The sequence below is a fragment of the Mus musculus genome, chromosome 4 (genome assembly GCF_000001635.26).
Source record: "Mus musculus strain C57BL/6J chromosome 4, GRCm38.p6 C57BL/6J".
NCBI classification, from domain to species: domain Eukaryota; kingdom Metazoa; phylum Chordata; class Mammalia; order Rodentia; family Muridae; genus Mus; species Mus musculus.
The window spans coordinates 58,308,811-58,323,194 of NC_000070.6; the positions used below are offsets into that span (position 1 = coordinate 58,308,811).

The following is a 14,384-nucleotide window of genomic DNA, read 5'->3' on the forward strand; positions in this document are numbered from 1 at the left end:
TAGGCATGCACACACACACATGTACAGATGCACACACATACAGATGAGACACAGAGACACACATACACACACACACACGCATACATACAATCACACACAGACACACATATGCAGATGCAGACACAGGCAGAGGCACATACACAGGCACACATACATACTCAAACACACACACACAGATGCAGATGCAGACAGAGGCACACACACAGGCACACACAGGCACACACATACGTAGGTGCACACACACACACATAAACTTGTCTATCTTTACCTGAATTCCAATTATAAGGGAATAAAAAAACAAGTCTTAGAAACACATGTTAAACACTCAGAACACAGAGATATGATATTAAATTGATACAGTTGGGGATCACTGGTAAGAGAAATTAACATAAAGAGACAGTTCTAAGTGAAAAGTTTAACAGGAAAAAATATGCATTTTGATGGATAAAAACCACAGGAAGGATGGGCTCCCACCATGAACTGTAGCTGTCTCCTGAGTTCATGTCAACACAATATACAAAGGAATCCAACAAGCAGAATAGCATAGTAGGGAACACAAGCATGCTCAGAGCAGTTAAAGACACAAAAGGAGAAATAGAAAAAGCAAGCATGTTTCCCGTTTAACAGTCCAGCCTAGAGGAAAGGGTCTCCTAAGACCCCCACCCCCACTGCGTAGCTATTGGCTGTCTGTGGCTATTGGAGAGGGACAGATACTTTCCATTTGGGGAATGGTTTTGTCTCCTTGGAGTATACAATTTAAATAGCTATATACTTCCTGTACCTTTGTAAAGATACTTTTATAATTAGGAAGTTAATATAACGTGTTCATGCTTTGGGGAATTATATCTCTCAAATGTCGTACTGCTCTGATTCGGCACCATGAACCTTCCCACCCATCCATGTGATGCTTTATGCTGTTCTAGAACAAACTCAAGGATAGGGAAAGTTGAGTCAAAAGCCGTTGGTCTAGCCTGCAGGTTGACTAGGTACTCACGGTACTTGCGTCAGTTGGAGCATATTGGAGGTGAGGACCCGGGTGAGCAGAGTATGAGATTCTGTTCTTCCCTCCAGGAAGGAAATCAATCATAAAGACATCCTGCATGAGTTCTGCAGAGAAAGTAAACGGAACTTCCCAGATAGTGCAGGCGCAGGAGGACCCACGATAGGCACAGGCATGGGGTCTCTGTGCCTTTGGCTCATTTACTTACTGACAAGCAGAAACCTGAAGTTTCTGTTAGGACTCTCCAGTGGCCTGGAGGCTTCGGCATAAGCACTGAGTTTGGGTTCTGATCTTTCTATGAATGCATTCCAGCTCCCATTGGATACTGACATAGAAAGGGGGGAAATATAAAACAAAAGTAAGTTCTCATAAAAAAGTAGAGTGGGTTTTTTGTTTGTTTGTTTTTTGTTTTTTTTTTTTTTTTGTTTTTGTTTTTTGTGAGACCTACAGAGGTACACTGATTACACCTTGACAGGGAGTCTACATTGTTTCTCAAGTTCCACAGTCTCATGAAATGCAGAAAAGGGTTGTCAGTCTCATGACTGTGCCTTCCCTCCTACAGAAGAGTAACTCGTGTCTTTGGGTCCTCTGGGACTGTGGATACACACAGGGATATCTGCTTGACCTATTGCATAAAGCTTAAGATTCCCACTTTTAGTATTTTACTGTATCTGGGTCAAACCACAAACTCATAGGTTTCCTTCGCTGCATACTTCAGTGCCTGCTGGAATCAACCTTACAGGTGCTGAAGGAAGTTAAACCTGGGCTGTGGCTTTCAGCCTTTAGCTGCCATCGTTACTTCACTATCTCCTCATATGAGAATTGATATGCAGCTATCAAAAAGACATATGTTAACCACACTAGCTTATAAGACTGCCTTCTTTGAGACTACAAATAATTTTTCTGCTTATCGTCGCTTATTTTAATAAAATCCTGTAGAAGCAAGAATCCTATTTTCCCCCAGTAAAATGATTCCATGTAATGTTTTTCTCCTCAAAAATTGTTATCCATATATTATTTTTGTTAGGTTAAAATCAGAGACACATTGACCTTCCAGTGCTGTATAGTAAGACACCCCCCCCCCCTTTGCGGAAAGTCCTACCTATCTGTCTAATCAGCTCTATATTTAACTTGGATATAGTTCATATCCAAGGAGTGAGGCAAATGTTTCCTTGTGTATCTGAAAGTTTTTCTCCTGGCTAGGGGGCAAATATTCAGTGGCTCAGGGCAATGAGAACAGAAAGTGCTGATATGAATAGTAAGGCTGCTTAAAAGTCATGTGATCACTGGGGACAATGCTGCAGTGCAAGACTGAATTTCTGCTCTTATTATCTTTTTTAAACATTTATTTTTTTTCTTTTATGAGTACATCTATGTGCTTAAGTATATGTGTGTACATTACAGGTAAGGATGGATTTAAGAAGAGGGTGTCCGATCCCCAGAGCTGGAGTTATAATCAGTTGAGAGGCACCTGTCCTGGGTGCTAGAAACTGAACCCAGGTCCCCTGCAAGAGCCCCAAATGGTCTCCTCCCCTGCACCATCTCTCCAGTCTCTTTTCTCCTATTCTTAGCCAGTGGCATATTTCTATTTTAAATGTATGTATATATTTCACCAATAGTAGTTAATCCTACAGAACCGAAGTGGTTTTGGTATGATTATGTACTTTTTTTCTGGTTTTGTGTGTCGTGTGTGTGTTCATATGGGTCTTTAATATAAGATTTTTCCATCATTGGGAAAGATCCAGTGAACACTTTTTCTTTTTCTTTTTCTTTTTCTGTTTCTGTTTGTTGTTGTTTTTTTTTTTTCTTTCCTCAAGTTTTTGACTTAACCATGGGTAACCGGCTTTATTTACATGGCCCTGAATATACGAATATAGATTTTTACTGCATCCTGTAAACATTGACTTCACATGAGTCCTATTAGATGAAGAAAACCAAAATGTGTGGAGAGTTGTCAAGACCCAAATTAAATTAGATGGATGTTAGAATGTGCCAAGGCCCCTGATGATTGCATTATCTATTACAACCTGGCTCACTGCTGGCATCTTAAGCCACAGAGAAATAAAGGTTGGACAGAAAGGATGCTGGAGCCCAGTGATGGTGGCGCACACCTTTAATCCTAGCACTTGGGAGGAAGAGGCAGGTGGATTTCTGAGATTGAGGCTAACCTGGTCTACAAAGTGAGTTCCAGGACAGTCAGGGCTACACAGAGAAACCCTGTCTAAGAAAAGAAAGAAAGAAAGAAAGAAAGAAAGAAAGAAAGAAAGAAAGAAAGAAAGAAAGAAAGGAAGGAAGGAAGAAAGAAAGAGGAAAGGAAAGGAAAGGAAAGGAAAGGAAAGGAAAGGAAAGGAAAGGAAAGGAAAGGAAAGGAAAGGAAAGGAAAGAAGGAAGGAAGGGGAAGGAAGGAAGGGGAAGGAAGGAAAAAAGAAAGGAAGGGAGGGAGGGGAAGGAGGAAAGGAAGGAAGGAAGGATGCTGGAGCTGTCTGAGCATCCCAGAGACCTCATAGTGTGAAGTCTTGATAGCTCTACAAAAGGGGCCGATGAAGCCAGAGCAGCAAGAAGCAGCAGCAGTGTGGACAGAGTCCTTCTAGGTAGACACTGCTATATGCTTCTCTAATATTTATGCATCTCCTATTTCCACGAGGCTTTGAAAAACTGCATTTTATCTCAACACGAACAGGAATGTTGGCAGCTAGGTGGGAAAGCAAGCAGTGTGGAAAATTTTAAGTGGCTCCAGGACATGAACCTCTGTTGCTAGTCAGGACACCGAGGGCCGTCGGTAGTTTTCCTGCAGTCTAAAAGGCTGTACTTGCATTCCCTTAGAGCTGGCCAAGTCTATTTAGAAACTTGTCTTCTCAAGATCTTTTGCAAACAAAAGCAGATCATCCTAAGTTAAGCAACAATGTCTGTCTGTCTTTCTGTCTACCTATCTGTTTACCTCTTTCTATCATCTATCTATCTATCTATCTATCTATCTATCTATCTATCTATCTATCTATCATCTATGTATCTACCTACCTATGTATCTATCATCTGTCTGTCTGTCTGTCTATGTCATCTACAGACTTATCTACCAGCCCTCCAATCTCTTGGTCGTCATGTCTCTGAAACTGATGCTAATAAACATACACATAAGTAACTGTGTTTTTACAACGTTAGACTTCTGCCTGCCCCCTCTGTTGGCGATCAGATTTTCTTGTTGCATCTACAAGAGTGGAAGCAATTGTGTAATATTTATACCACATTTGATTTGCTTTTTCCTTTGTTTATGCTACAGCTCTTAATATGACAAATGCCACAGAGAGAGGTATTTAACCCCATGTGTGCTGTGTCTCAGTGATTGCAGTTTTAATAGACGTGCAGTGGTCCTGTTCCGGGCGTCAGCTCTACTTGTTTGATGCCACTAACAGGTTTGGTTTGCTGTCATGAGTAGAACATGCATTTGACAATCAAACAAAAGAAAACCCCACAAACCTTTGATCCCCCAGGGGCTATCTTTGTCAGAATTGACTGTGCATGATTTGATAGGTGCATGCTCCTGAAGACACTGACCTACTGATTTGGACATTATGCTGTGATTGTCAAAAGTCCTAGAAACCTTAGGGAAGAATGTCTCAATGTCCTTTCCTTGTAGACTTATCACCAAAGCTCCAAGGAAAAGAAGGTACATTAACAGTTACAGTACTGAACCAACAGCCACGAAAGTCAGAGAACAGCTGGGCCCTTTCAGTCTGAACTGCTGAAGGAAAAGGGTTTGAAAACAAGTAAATAGTCTCAGGCAGTGTTTATGTACTTAGTAATTACTTAAAATGAAAAATCACTGGGAACAGAAATTGATAGACTTTAGCTGGAGACAAAAGTTAAAACTTTAACTTGATTTTCTGTGTATTAAAATGAGACACATAGGTTCAAATACACATTTACAGCCTAGGGAGCATTAATAAAATAATATACTCAACAAAGATGTCAGATTGATGTTCCAAGTTTTAAGTGGTAGGAAAAAAACTACTCTGTCTTTTTGGGGCTTAAATTTAAATTGTAAATTGAAAATGTATGTATTTGGATGCAAAGAAACCAATGGGAAGCCTTTTAAATTCTATGATAAACAGGGGTTCCAATAAGTTTACCTTTAGTTATTTTCCTTAGATATCAAGTGTGTAGTTTTGAGATTTGAATTAGTATACTGCCTCATGACTGATAGTCTATGGCAGGCATGATTCTTGGAGGGAACAGGCTGTTCTGGCTAATAACACAGACTCCAGATTGTCATAGAAACTGAACAGGCTCCAGTCTTGGGTAAACTTTCTGAGTTTAAAGCCTAGACTCTCCATTTTGCTGTTTCAGTAGCTTACCTTAAAAAAAAAAATCCCTTCTGCCTCAGTTTTTCTACTGGTAGAGTAAGTTATCAACCTTCAAATTACAGAAGTGTAGATGAGGATACCACTCCTAAGAACAGGTGCTGTGGACACATCAGACAGACAATGTCTTCAATGTGACTTACAGGTTTAATGGAATATTTTGTGCAACTAGAAACAATGTAAGAATTTGCAAGGACAGTTAACAGTCCATCTCATGTATCAACTTCATCTTTGAGGCAGAAACAATAGAATCCATGAGTAGCAAAATGTAAATTTTAATTTAAAACAGAGATCACACTTTTTATCCCAAGAAGGCAGAGGCAGGCACATCTCTTAAGTTTGAGGCCAGCTTGGCCACTAGAGTTCTAGAACAAACAGGGCTGCACAGGGAAACACTAAAGAGAGTGAGAGGAGAGGGAAGGGGAGGGGAGGGGGAAGGGGAGAGGGGAAGGAGGAGGGGGAGAGAGAGGAAGGACAGGGAGGAGGGGGAGGGAGGAGGGAGAGGGAGGGGAGGGAGGGGAGGAAAGAGGGAAGGAAGAAGGGAGGGGAGGAAGGAAGGGAAGGGAGAGGATGAAGGGAAGGGAGGGAAGGAAAGGAGATGAAGGGAGGAAGGAAGGGAAGGGAGGAGAGGGAGGAGAGAGGAGGTAGAGGGAGAGAGAGGAGAAAGAGAGGGAGAGGGGGGAGGGAGGGGAAGGAAGAGGGGGAGGGAGGGGAAGGAAGAGGGGGAGGGAGATCACTTTTATTAGCTTTGATTCTATCAGAATCAGAATCAAACTTTCTATCTGGAATGGGAACTGTAAGAAATTAGTTCAAACCCTTGATTTGCAAATAATGAAATGACACTAAGGCTAACAACAGGATGAGGTAGTTCTGGGTTTTTAATCTCATCTTACACTATCCATTTGTGATTCCTTCCTTTCTGTCTGCATAAATTACATAGATCTGTCTTCAGAGAGTTGTCCACCAATTGGCTGGCCCTGGGTAATTATTAATCCTGAAGGCCCTACTTACTAGCTACAGAGTTTGAATAATTACTTGGCCTTTGAAAATCTACTTTTTCATGCGTTAAAACAAAAAGGGAGATGGTGGGAGGAAGAAACCACTGGGAGCTCAGAGTCCTTCAGCTGGAACAAGTCTGCAGTGTCCGTGGCAGCTTCTCCATAAATCCTAGCTGTGTTCAGGATTCTTGTCTGCTGTGAGCATTGTTATAAAGCTGATGACTTCTGTCCAGAGAACGCTTCTGGCTAGGTTTCTCATATTTCATAAACAGAATGTCAACATTCCCAACTGCTCTAGGTTCCAAAGAACATAAATCCACCCTCAATCAGCATCGCCTTGCACCTGCATGCCTGTTGCTTGTTAGAGATTATAGCTTTGCTTTGGCCCCACTGTGACGAGTGCTGTCAGAAAGCTTATCGAAGGAGGTGTAAGAAATAGGAACGAGTCTTTAGTAGCAAACTGGAAAGGAGCTATTTGGGGACAACCTCTCTGGAAAAGGAAAAAAAAAAAAAAAAAACAACCACCAAAACAAAAACAACTTGTCTTTTTCAAGCTTATATAATTTTTATTCCTATAAAAATAGATATTTGCCCCAAGGTCTTGCTAGAAATACGAATTTCTCTATCACTTTGTGTTCCAAGTAAATCTCAAGTGAGAAGCTGACTTAAAACATTAGTGACTGAAGGATATGAAGAGATTTCTGTGACAAAATCGTGTGTGAGAGGCCTGTCTAGTAGTAACTCATATGTCTCCTCATCTTGCATTGTTCCCTTCCTTTCTGAAATGTATCTCCAAACAGCATCTGAAGCTTAATTTTGTCTATTAGGTTGAATGGATCAGAAAGAGTCTTATTATTCCATGGCTGGAATGTACCCAACTAAAAGTCTATATAGAGGAGCTAGGTAGAAAGGGAAGTCAGTGGTTGAGAGTGCTTGCTGTTGCTTTTGGAGAGACTGGAGTCTGGTCTCAGTACCCACATGAGGTGGCTATTGACAACCTATAACTCTAGATCCATGGGGTCCTGCACTCTCTTCTGCCTTCCTTGGTTACCTGAAGGTGATTCAAGAGCTACATTTTGAAAAGTACTGACTTGAAGATGTCTACTTGGAATGTCATTATTCCTGACGAATCTTAAAAGCCTAAGTAGATAGGTTACCCACAAGTAGTAAGAAATAAATGCCATTATAATTTTAGATTATTATACTTGTTTAGTGCCTGCTATGTTTAATGTAGTGAGGTAGCTTAGAAAAAATATGCAAAATTAAGATTTATATCAGTCAGCTTTCCATTACTGTACCAAAATGCCCAAAACAACCAACTTAAAGAGAGGGAAGGTTTGTTTTGACTAGCAGTCTCAGAGGATTTTGTCAGTGGTCACTTGGCCTCATCCTGGCCTTGACACTAGGGAAGTGGTTCTCAATCTTCCTAATGCTGTGGCTGTCTAATACAGTTCATCAAGATTTGGTGACACCCCCCCCCCAGCCACAAAATTATTTTCGTTACTTCATAATTGCATTTGCTACTTTTGTGAATCATAATGTAAATATCTGTGTTTCCAAGAGTCTTAGGTGACTCCTGTGAAAGGGTCATTCATCCCGGAAAGTAGTCATGGCCCACAGGTTGAGAATCGCTGTTCTAGAGCAACACAACACACCGTGTAGGGTGTGTAAGAAAGACTTCGGTTTACTTAATGGTGGCCAGGAAGCAAAGAGTGAGACAGGAAGGGCAGGGTTGCATATCTTCTTCAAGAGTGCGTTTGAGCAACCTAAATTCTCCCCATCAAGTCCCACCTCTAAAAGTGTCATTGGTTCTTAACAGCACCACAGAATGGTGACCCTCACAGCAACGGGCCATCAGGAGACACTCAAACCCAACCTATGATAAGCTGTTTCATGTCTTGAATACTTCCAAGCATAGCGAAAAGCCATGGAAACTTCAGAGCATCAGAAGGTGGAACAAAGAGTTCTGACTGATGAATAGGCATTTGTCGTGTGGCTCACACCTCTGTGAGAGATGAAAGAAAATGGACTTTCACAGGGTGGGGATTGTAGATGTATCATGTGCACAGAGTGCTCAACCCTGAGCATAACAAGAAGGGAGAGTTTGTGGCAGCATCGATTATCTCTACAGCCACAACGACCTGTGACTTGTCTCAGGCTCTCACTGAGGTTCTTATTTATTCCATTCTGACTCAATGATGATTTTCTTCTTTAAAAGAGTACATTGGAACTGAAGCCCAACTTTTTATAGGCGTATGGTTAAAGTTAGATGTTTGCAGGACCAATTTAGTAAAAGAAAAATTCTTTTTTCATCATCATTTCTCTATCTGTGCATAGACATGAGCATAAAACAAGCTCTACTCGGATTAACTGGGTAAATATTTTTCTCATGCTTAGTCGTCAGCAGTCCTTATGTATAAGCTAGAAAAATGCTATCATCTTAAAGGTCACAGACACATTCTCTGTGCCAGCTGCAATAGAGCACCTCGGTCTCATGGAGGTGGGGAGGCCCTTTTGAGGACTTGGTGCAGGGTGTCCTGGTGAGGATGGTGTGCTTTGGTTTCACTTCCTGCAGGGATGGAGGCCCAGTGGGGATTGCCTCATGCATGTTCCTGCCCTGCTTCAAGAGAGACAGAAAGGGAAACAATGGCCGCATACCAGGATCTTCTTTCTTTGCTTTGCCTTAGCTACCAAGAGTCAAAAAGAGAATTCAGGCTCTATTTTTCTTTAAGGTTTGTTATTATTTCCAGATTTTATTTTAATGATTGAATAACAAGATAGGAGTCTGTTGAGAAGCAGAGCTCTATGGAGCCATGGCATCATTCCTCTTCAACCCTCTTGTATTCAATTAATGAAAAAAATAAATTAATAAAATCTAGTAAAAATGACCCCTTGGACTGCTGGTAGCATTTGTCTACTAGCAAGTATCCCTAATTCAGTGGTTCTTGGAAAACACAATTCTAGATTCAAATAACTTACAGAGATTCTCATCCAGGGTTTAGCATCAATGGCTACAGGACAAATTTGCCTTTTCACAGAGTGGTTCTCTTGATAGTTTCACTTAGGGGTGGAGTCGGGGACATGCTTTTCATACCTGTGAGCAATGTGAGCCAAGGTAGCCTGATATTAAAATAAAATACAAAAACAACCTGCCTGTGAAGTCTGTTGAAGGGACAGAACAGTCTTCATGAGTCAGAAGGCTACCAGAGAGAGAGAGAGAGAGAGAGGGAGAGAGAGAGAGAGAGAGAGAGAGAGAGAGAGAGAGAATATGAATCTAGCTTCAAATTTTGCTCCCCATGCTTTGTAGCTGATAAAAAAAAAAAAAACCCCAATGAGCAATAAAATTAAGATTCTAATCCACATCTACCACCCATGGTATCATATCATATATAAATGGGAGGAGGTTATCCCAAATACTTTCCCAATTTCTGAGTTTGCCTAATTTCTGAGTTTGTCCTTCCCAAAATCTCTAGAGTTAGGTAGAACTTGGTGGCAGAGAGTCAGGATTCCCTGAGCTACTGACTGGAAAGAAAACCACACACATAAAGGCAGATAGATGTGTCTGTGTACAGGTACCCACGTAGACCGGAAACTGGTGTCACATCTCCATAGAACTTGGGTTTACAGAGGGTTAGGAACTGTGAACATGGGTGCTGGGTCCTGAACTCAGGTCCTCTGGACAGAGTGTGCTTTTTACCACTGGGCCACACATGCGTTATTGCATCAGAACATTTGGGTGCAGAGGAAAATATGAGCTCCTTACTTGAGCATCAAAGGGAACACTTGAGCCCTAAGTCTTAGGCTGTCTTAGAACAAAACAGAACAGAACAGAGCGGAACAGAACAGAACAGAACAAAACAGTAAAAGGCAAACAACATCTCAGTGTTTGATAAGAATGGAATAATTTTTATTTCTCCTTGGTGAGCACTTCAGACATTTTCTTTAATCTTCATCTTAAATACCATCACCATGTGACGTCTCACCGTGTAACAGAATGGCCAGGAACTGTTTGGAAAGGTGTACTAAGAGACCAGGGGAACTGGACTTTGCAAACAGCTATTTTGAGAAGTTGCTTTGTAGCATTTATAATCTTTCTATTTTAGTTTTATGATCCATAAATTTATACTGTGACAGAAAAGTTAATGGCACTTGGACCCCAGTAGAAGACATAGTTTTCTTTTTCTCCTTCATTTACACTTTTAAAGCACTCTGACCTTCCCTTTTAAAGATTGGCCTTGTCAAGTCAAGTAGGCCCCTTAGCCTAACTCTGTAACTCTCGGCAGCTGGGGTTAGCAGTCCGGTTTGATACAGATCTTTTTTAAATCCACCAGTTTGAGTTTTCCAGGCTTTGAAATTTTTATTTTATTGAGTGCATGCACATTATTATTATAAATCCACCTTTATAATTAGTGTTTTTAACCTTTGGGCAATGTTCCTCTTTTTTTTTGCTATGAGTACTTTTTGTCATAAATTCTATTGTATTTTATATTAATTTTGTTGATATATTCTAATTCAATGTTTCCCCCATTGCTTTGTAGTCTTCAGTTGCTTCCTTTCTAGTCCTCCTGTTAGGATGTAAGTAGAAGATAGTCTGATTTGTAAAAATAATCCGGTCTAAATGATTTTGTCATCTTTAGTGTATAAGTTTAGTCTAAAAACTTATTTCTAATATTTGTTAGAGTTAATTAATTAATTAATTAATTAATTAATAATTTACAAGGCTGTTCTAGATAGCTCAGGCTAGCCTTAAATGTGGGACCCCTTCCCCTCAGCCTCAGGATTCTATATATCTTTACCATGTGTAATATTAATTTTGCTGTTTCTTTTGTCTGCTGGATTTTTATTCCAGTCCTTTTTCCTTCTGAATTCACTCCCCACCCCGAGCTTGCCGATTCTAACATTAAAGTCAGCGTGTTCTACTTTGGTGATGGCTTTGACATTTTTAACACAGAGATGGTGCTTTCTCTGACAGAGGTTAAAATCACAGTCTCTGGTGTTCCAAGCAGGGCAGAGAGCCTACTTTTTCACAGCCTAACTCTTTTAACAAATGCCACTCTCTCTCCCTATGGTAAATATTACCTAATATTTTTCTCAATGTTATCCTGTGACTTCACAGGCTGAAGGGCAAGAAGGTCATCTTTTTTTCTTGGGTTGGTAAGCCAACTCCGAGTTCTGTTAGCTTTGGCATTTTTCTCTTGACCTTTGACAATCAGTGCTTTTATCCTAGCTTGTCATCAGGCCTGTCAGTCATCTATTAATGTGTAATATTTCACATAAAAATGTAATGGCTAAAGGAAAAATGACATCATCCTTGTCGTGTGTCACGAGTTAGAGACTGGGTTTGCTGGGTTGTTCCAGGTCATAGATGCAGTTGAAACATTGACTACCTCTTCACTGTTCTGAAAGCTTGGTGAAGCTGGAAGAATCAGGTCCAACTTGGCATGCATACAGGTTAGTTCTAGTTGATGCCAGATGGTGAGAATCCTCAGTTTCTTCGTACAGGGCAGCTTGAGTGTCCTTACAAGCTACCGCTTTCCCTAGTGCCTACCTGAGAGCTAGTGGAGAGCAGGGAGAACTGTCTTCTTTTCTTTTTCTTTTCTCTTTCTAACAGTCCAGACTCAGAAGCTAGGCAATCATTTCTGCCATATTTTATTGGTTAGAGATGAGCCATTAAATTCAACCTGCTCTTTAAGGAGAAAAATCAAGCACCATTTTTTTTTCCTTAGGGAGGACACATTTTCAAACCACAAATGTCAACTTATTTTTATAAATCTTCCTACACGCTCATTTGCTAAGTAACTTACAGTCCTGCTAATCCCTGGAAAGACCAAGATGTTTTCAAGTACTTCTGTAAAGGGAAACCCCTGAAGCCTAGGCAAAGCTAACCGATTCAAACATGCAGGTTGTGTTGCCTTGTGCTACCTGCCTAAAAGTCTCACAAGTGACAATGAGTTTCAGACTTTAAAGCCACAAGGTTAGTGCTTCCAGAGATGTAGATGTTGCTCCAACTTGAGACTGTTTCGATCATAATCTTTTTGCATGCTGCTTCTCTGCCCCTCCCTTACTGTAGATCTCCCATGCTCTTGCAACATCAACAGAGCCTCAGATCACTTCTATGGTCTTCCCTGATCTTGCATGTTTTCTCCTCTCTTTTTGTCCAAGAGCTTCATAGTTTCTTCTTTTCTTCCTCCTCTTCTTCCTCCTCCTCTTCCTCTTCTTCCTCCTCCTCCTCCTCCTCCTCCTTCGATTATTTATTGAATATATTTGTGCTCTGCTGCATGTACACCAACATGTTAGAAGAGGGTTTAAAGATGCCCTCATAGACAGAGACAAAGTTTGGAGCTGAGATGAAAGGATGGACCATGTAGAGACTGCCATATCCAGGGATCCACCCCATAATCAGCATCCAAACGCTGACACCATTGCATACACTAGCAAGATTTTATTGAAAGGACCCAGATATAGCTGTCTCTTGTGAGACTATGCCGGGGCCTAGCAAACACAGAAGTGGATGCTCACAGTCAGCTAATGGATGGATCATAGGGCTCCCAATGGAGGAGCTAGAGAAAGTAGCCAAGGAGCTAAAGGGATCTGCAACCCTATAGGTGGAACAACATTATGAACTAACCAGTACCCCGGAGCTCTTGACTCTAGCTGCATATATATCAAAAGATGGCCTAGTCGGCCATCACTGGAAAGAGAGGACCATTGGACTTGCAAACTTTATATGCCCCAGTACAGGGGAACACCAGGGCCAAAAAGGGGGAGTGGGTGGGCAGGGGAGTGGGGGTGGGTGGATATGGGGGACTTTTGGTATAGCATTGGAAATGTAAATGAGCTAAATACCTAATAAAAAATGGAAAAAAAAAAAAGATGCCCTCATAGATGGTTGTGTGCCACCACATGGTTGCTGGGAATTGAACTCAGGACCTCTGAAAGAGCAGCCATTGCTTTTAACCTCTGTGCTATCTTATCAGTCTGCTTCCTGGTTTCCTAAATATCAACTTCTTATTCACTGATACTTCAATCAACCTTGTTCAAACTGTTTTGTATGTCTTATATGTACATGAATTTTAGCTATCCTATTTTTCTTTAATTTTTTATTCTGTTTTAATTTTTAGCATTCATATTGTTTTCTTCAGGATTATTAACTTGTGTTTGAACTTTGCCTCTCATTTCATCATGCCCATTCTTTTATAGCTTATGTGTTGAGTTTTGTGCTATCTTTTTATTTTCTTTCAGTGGGGTTAATCACCTAGTTACTAAATGCTTTGGATTTCTTGGCGTTCTTATTCCCAGTGTCCTATGAACTTATGGATTATTACTCCTAATTATTCTTCCTTAAAATAAATTTTCCTCTTTCCAGTAAGTTTGAAGGTTTTCCTCAGAAAGCCTCCCGGTTTCTTCTTAATAAAGATGTTATGAGCAGAATTTAGGACCCCAATCTGTAATGTTTGGAGTCCAATCAAGATTTAGCCTTATAGGCACCCAAATTCTGCAGTACTGTGACTGTGTCATCCTCTTCTCCTAGGGAGGGGCACCCTACTCTTGCCTTTGTTTTCAAGCAATGAACTACTCATTCCCAACACCAAATGGGCACTCTATCTATCTATCTATCTATCTATCTATCTATCTATCTATCTATCTATCTATCTACCTACCTACCTACCTACCTACCTACCTACCTACCTACCTACCTACCTATCTAATCTATCTATCTATCTATCTATCTATCTATCTATCTATCTATCTATCTATCTATCTATCTACCTATCTACCTACCTACCTATCTAATCTATCTATCTATCTATCTATCTATCTATCTATCTATCTATCTATCTATCTATCTACCTACCTACCTACCTACCTACCTATCTACCTACCTACCTACCTATCTAATCTATCTATCTATCTATCTATCTATCTATCTATCTATCCTTCCATAGACATATATCATACCTCAGTTGCTGTTGAGAGAACTGGGACTTGATAGTTCCTGCCTGTCTCTTATGTTTTGCCTATCTTCCT

At 40.6% G+C, this 14,384-nt stretch overlaps 1 protein-coding gene across 8 annotated transcripts in view; it reads left to right on the top strand.

Moving 5' to 3' along the window:
- Positions 1–14,384, top strand: part of Musk (muscle, skeletal, receptor tyrosine kinase) — a 92,120-nt gene that overhangs the window by 23,082 nt on the left and 54,654 nt on the right. For 2 of the 8 annotated variants that reach the window (XM_006537659.3, XM_006537661.3), the window contains exon 6: positions 4,278–4,307. The exons of the other annotated variants lie outside the window; for them this stretch is intronic. In XM_006537659.3, coding sequence (XP_006537722.1) covers positions 4,278–4,307 — 30 coding nt within the window. The remainder of the gene's footprint in view (positions 1–4,277; positions 4,308–14,384) is intronic. 8 annotated transcript variants of the gene reach the window in all.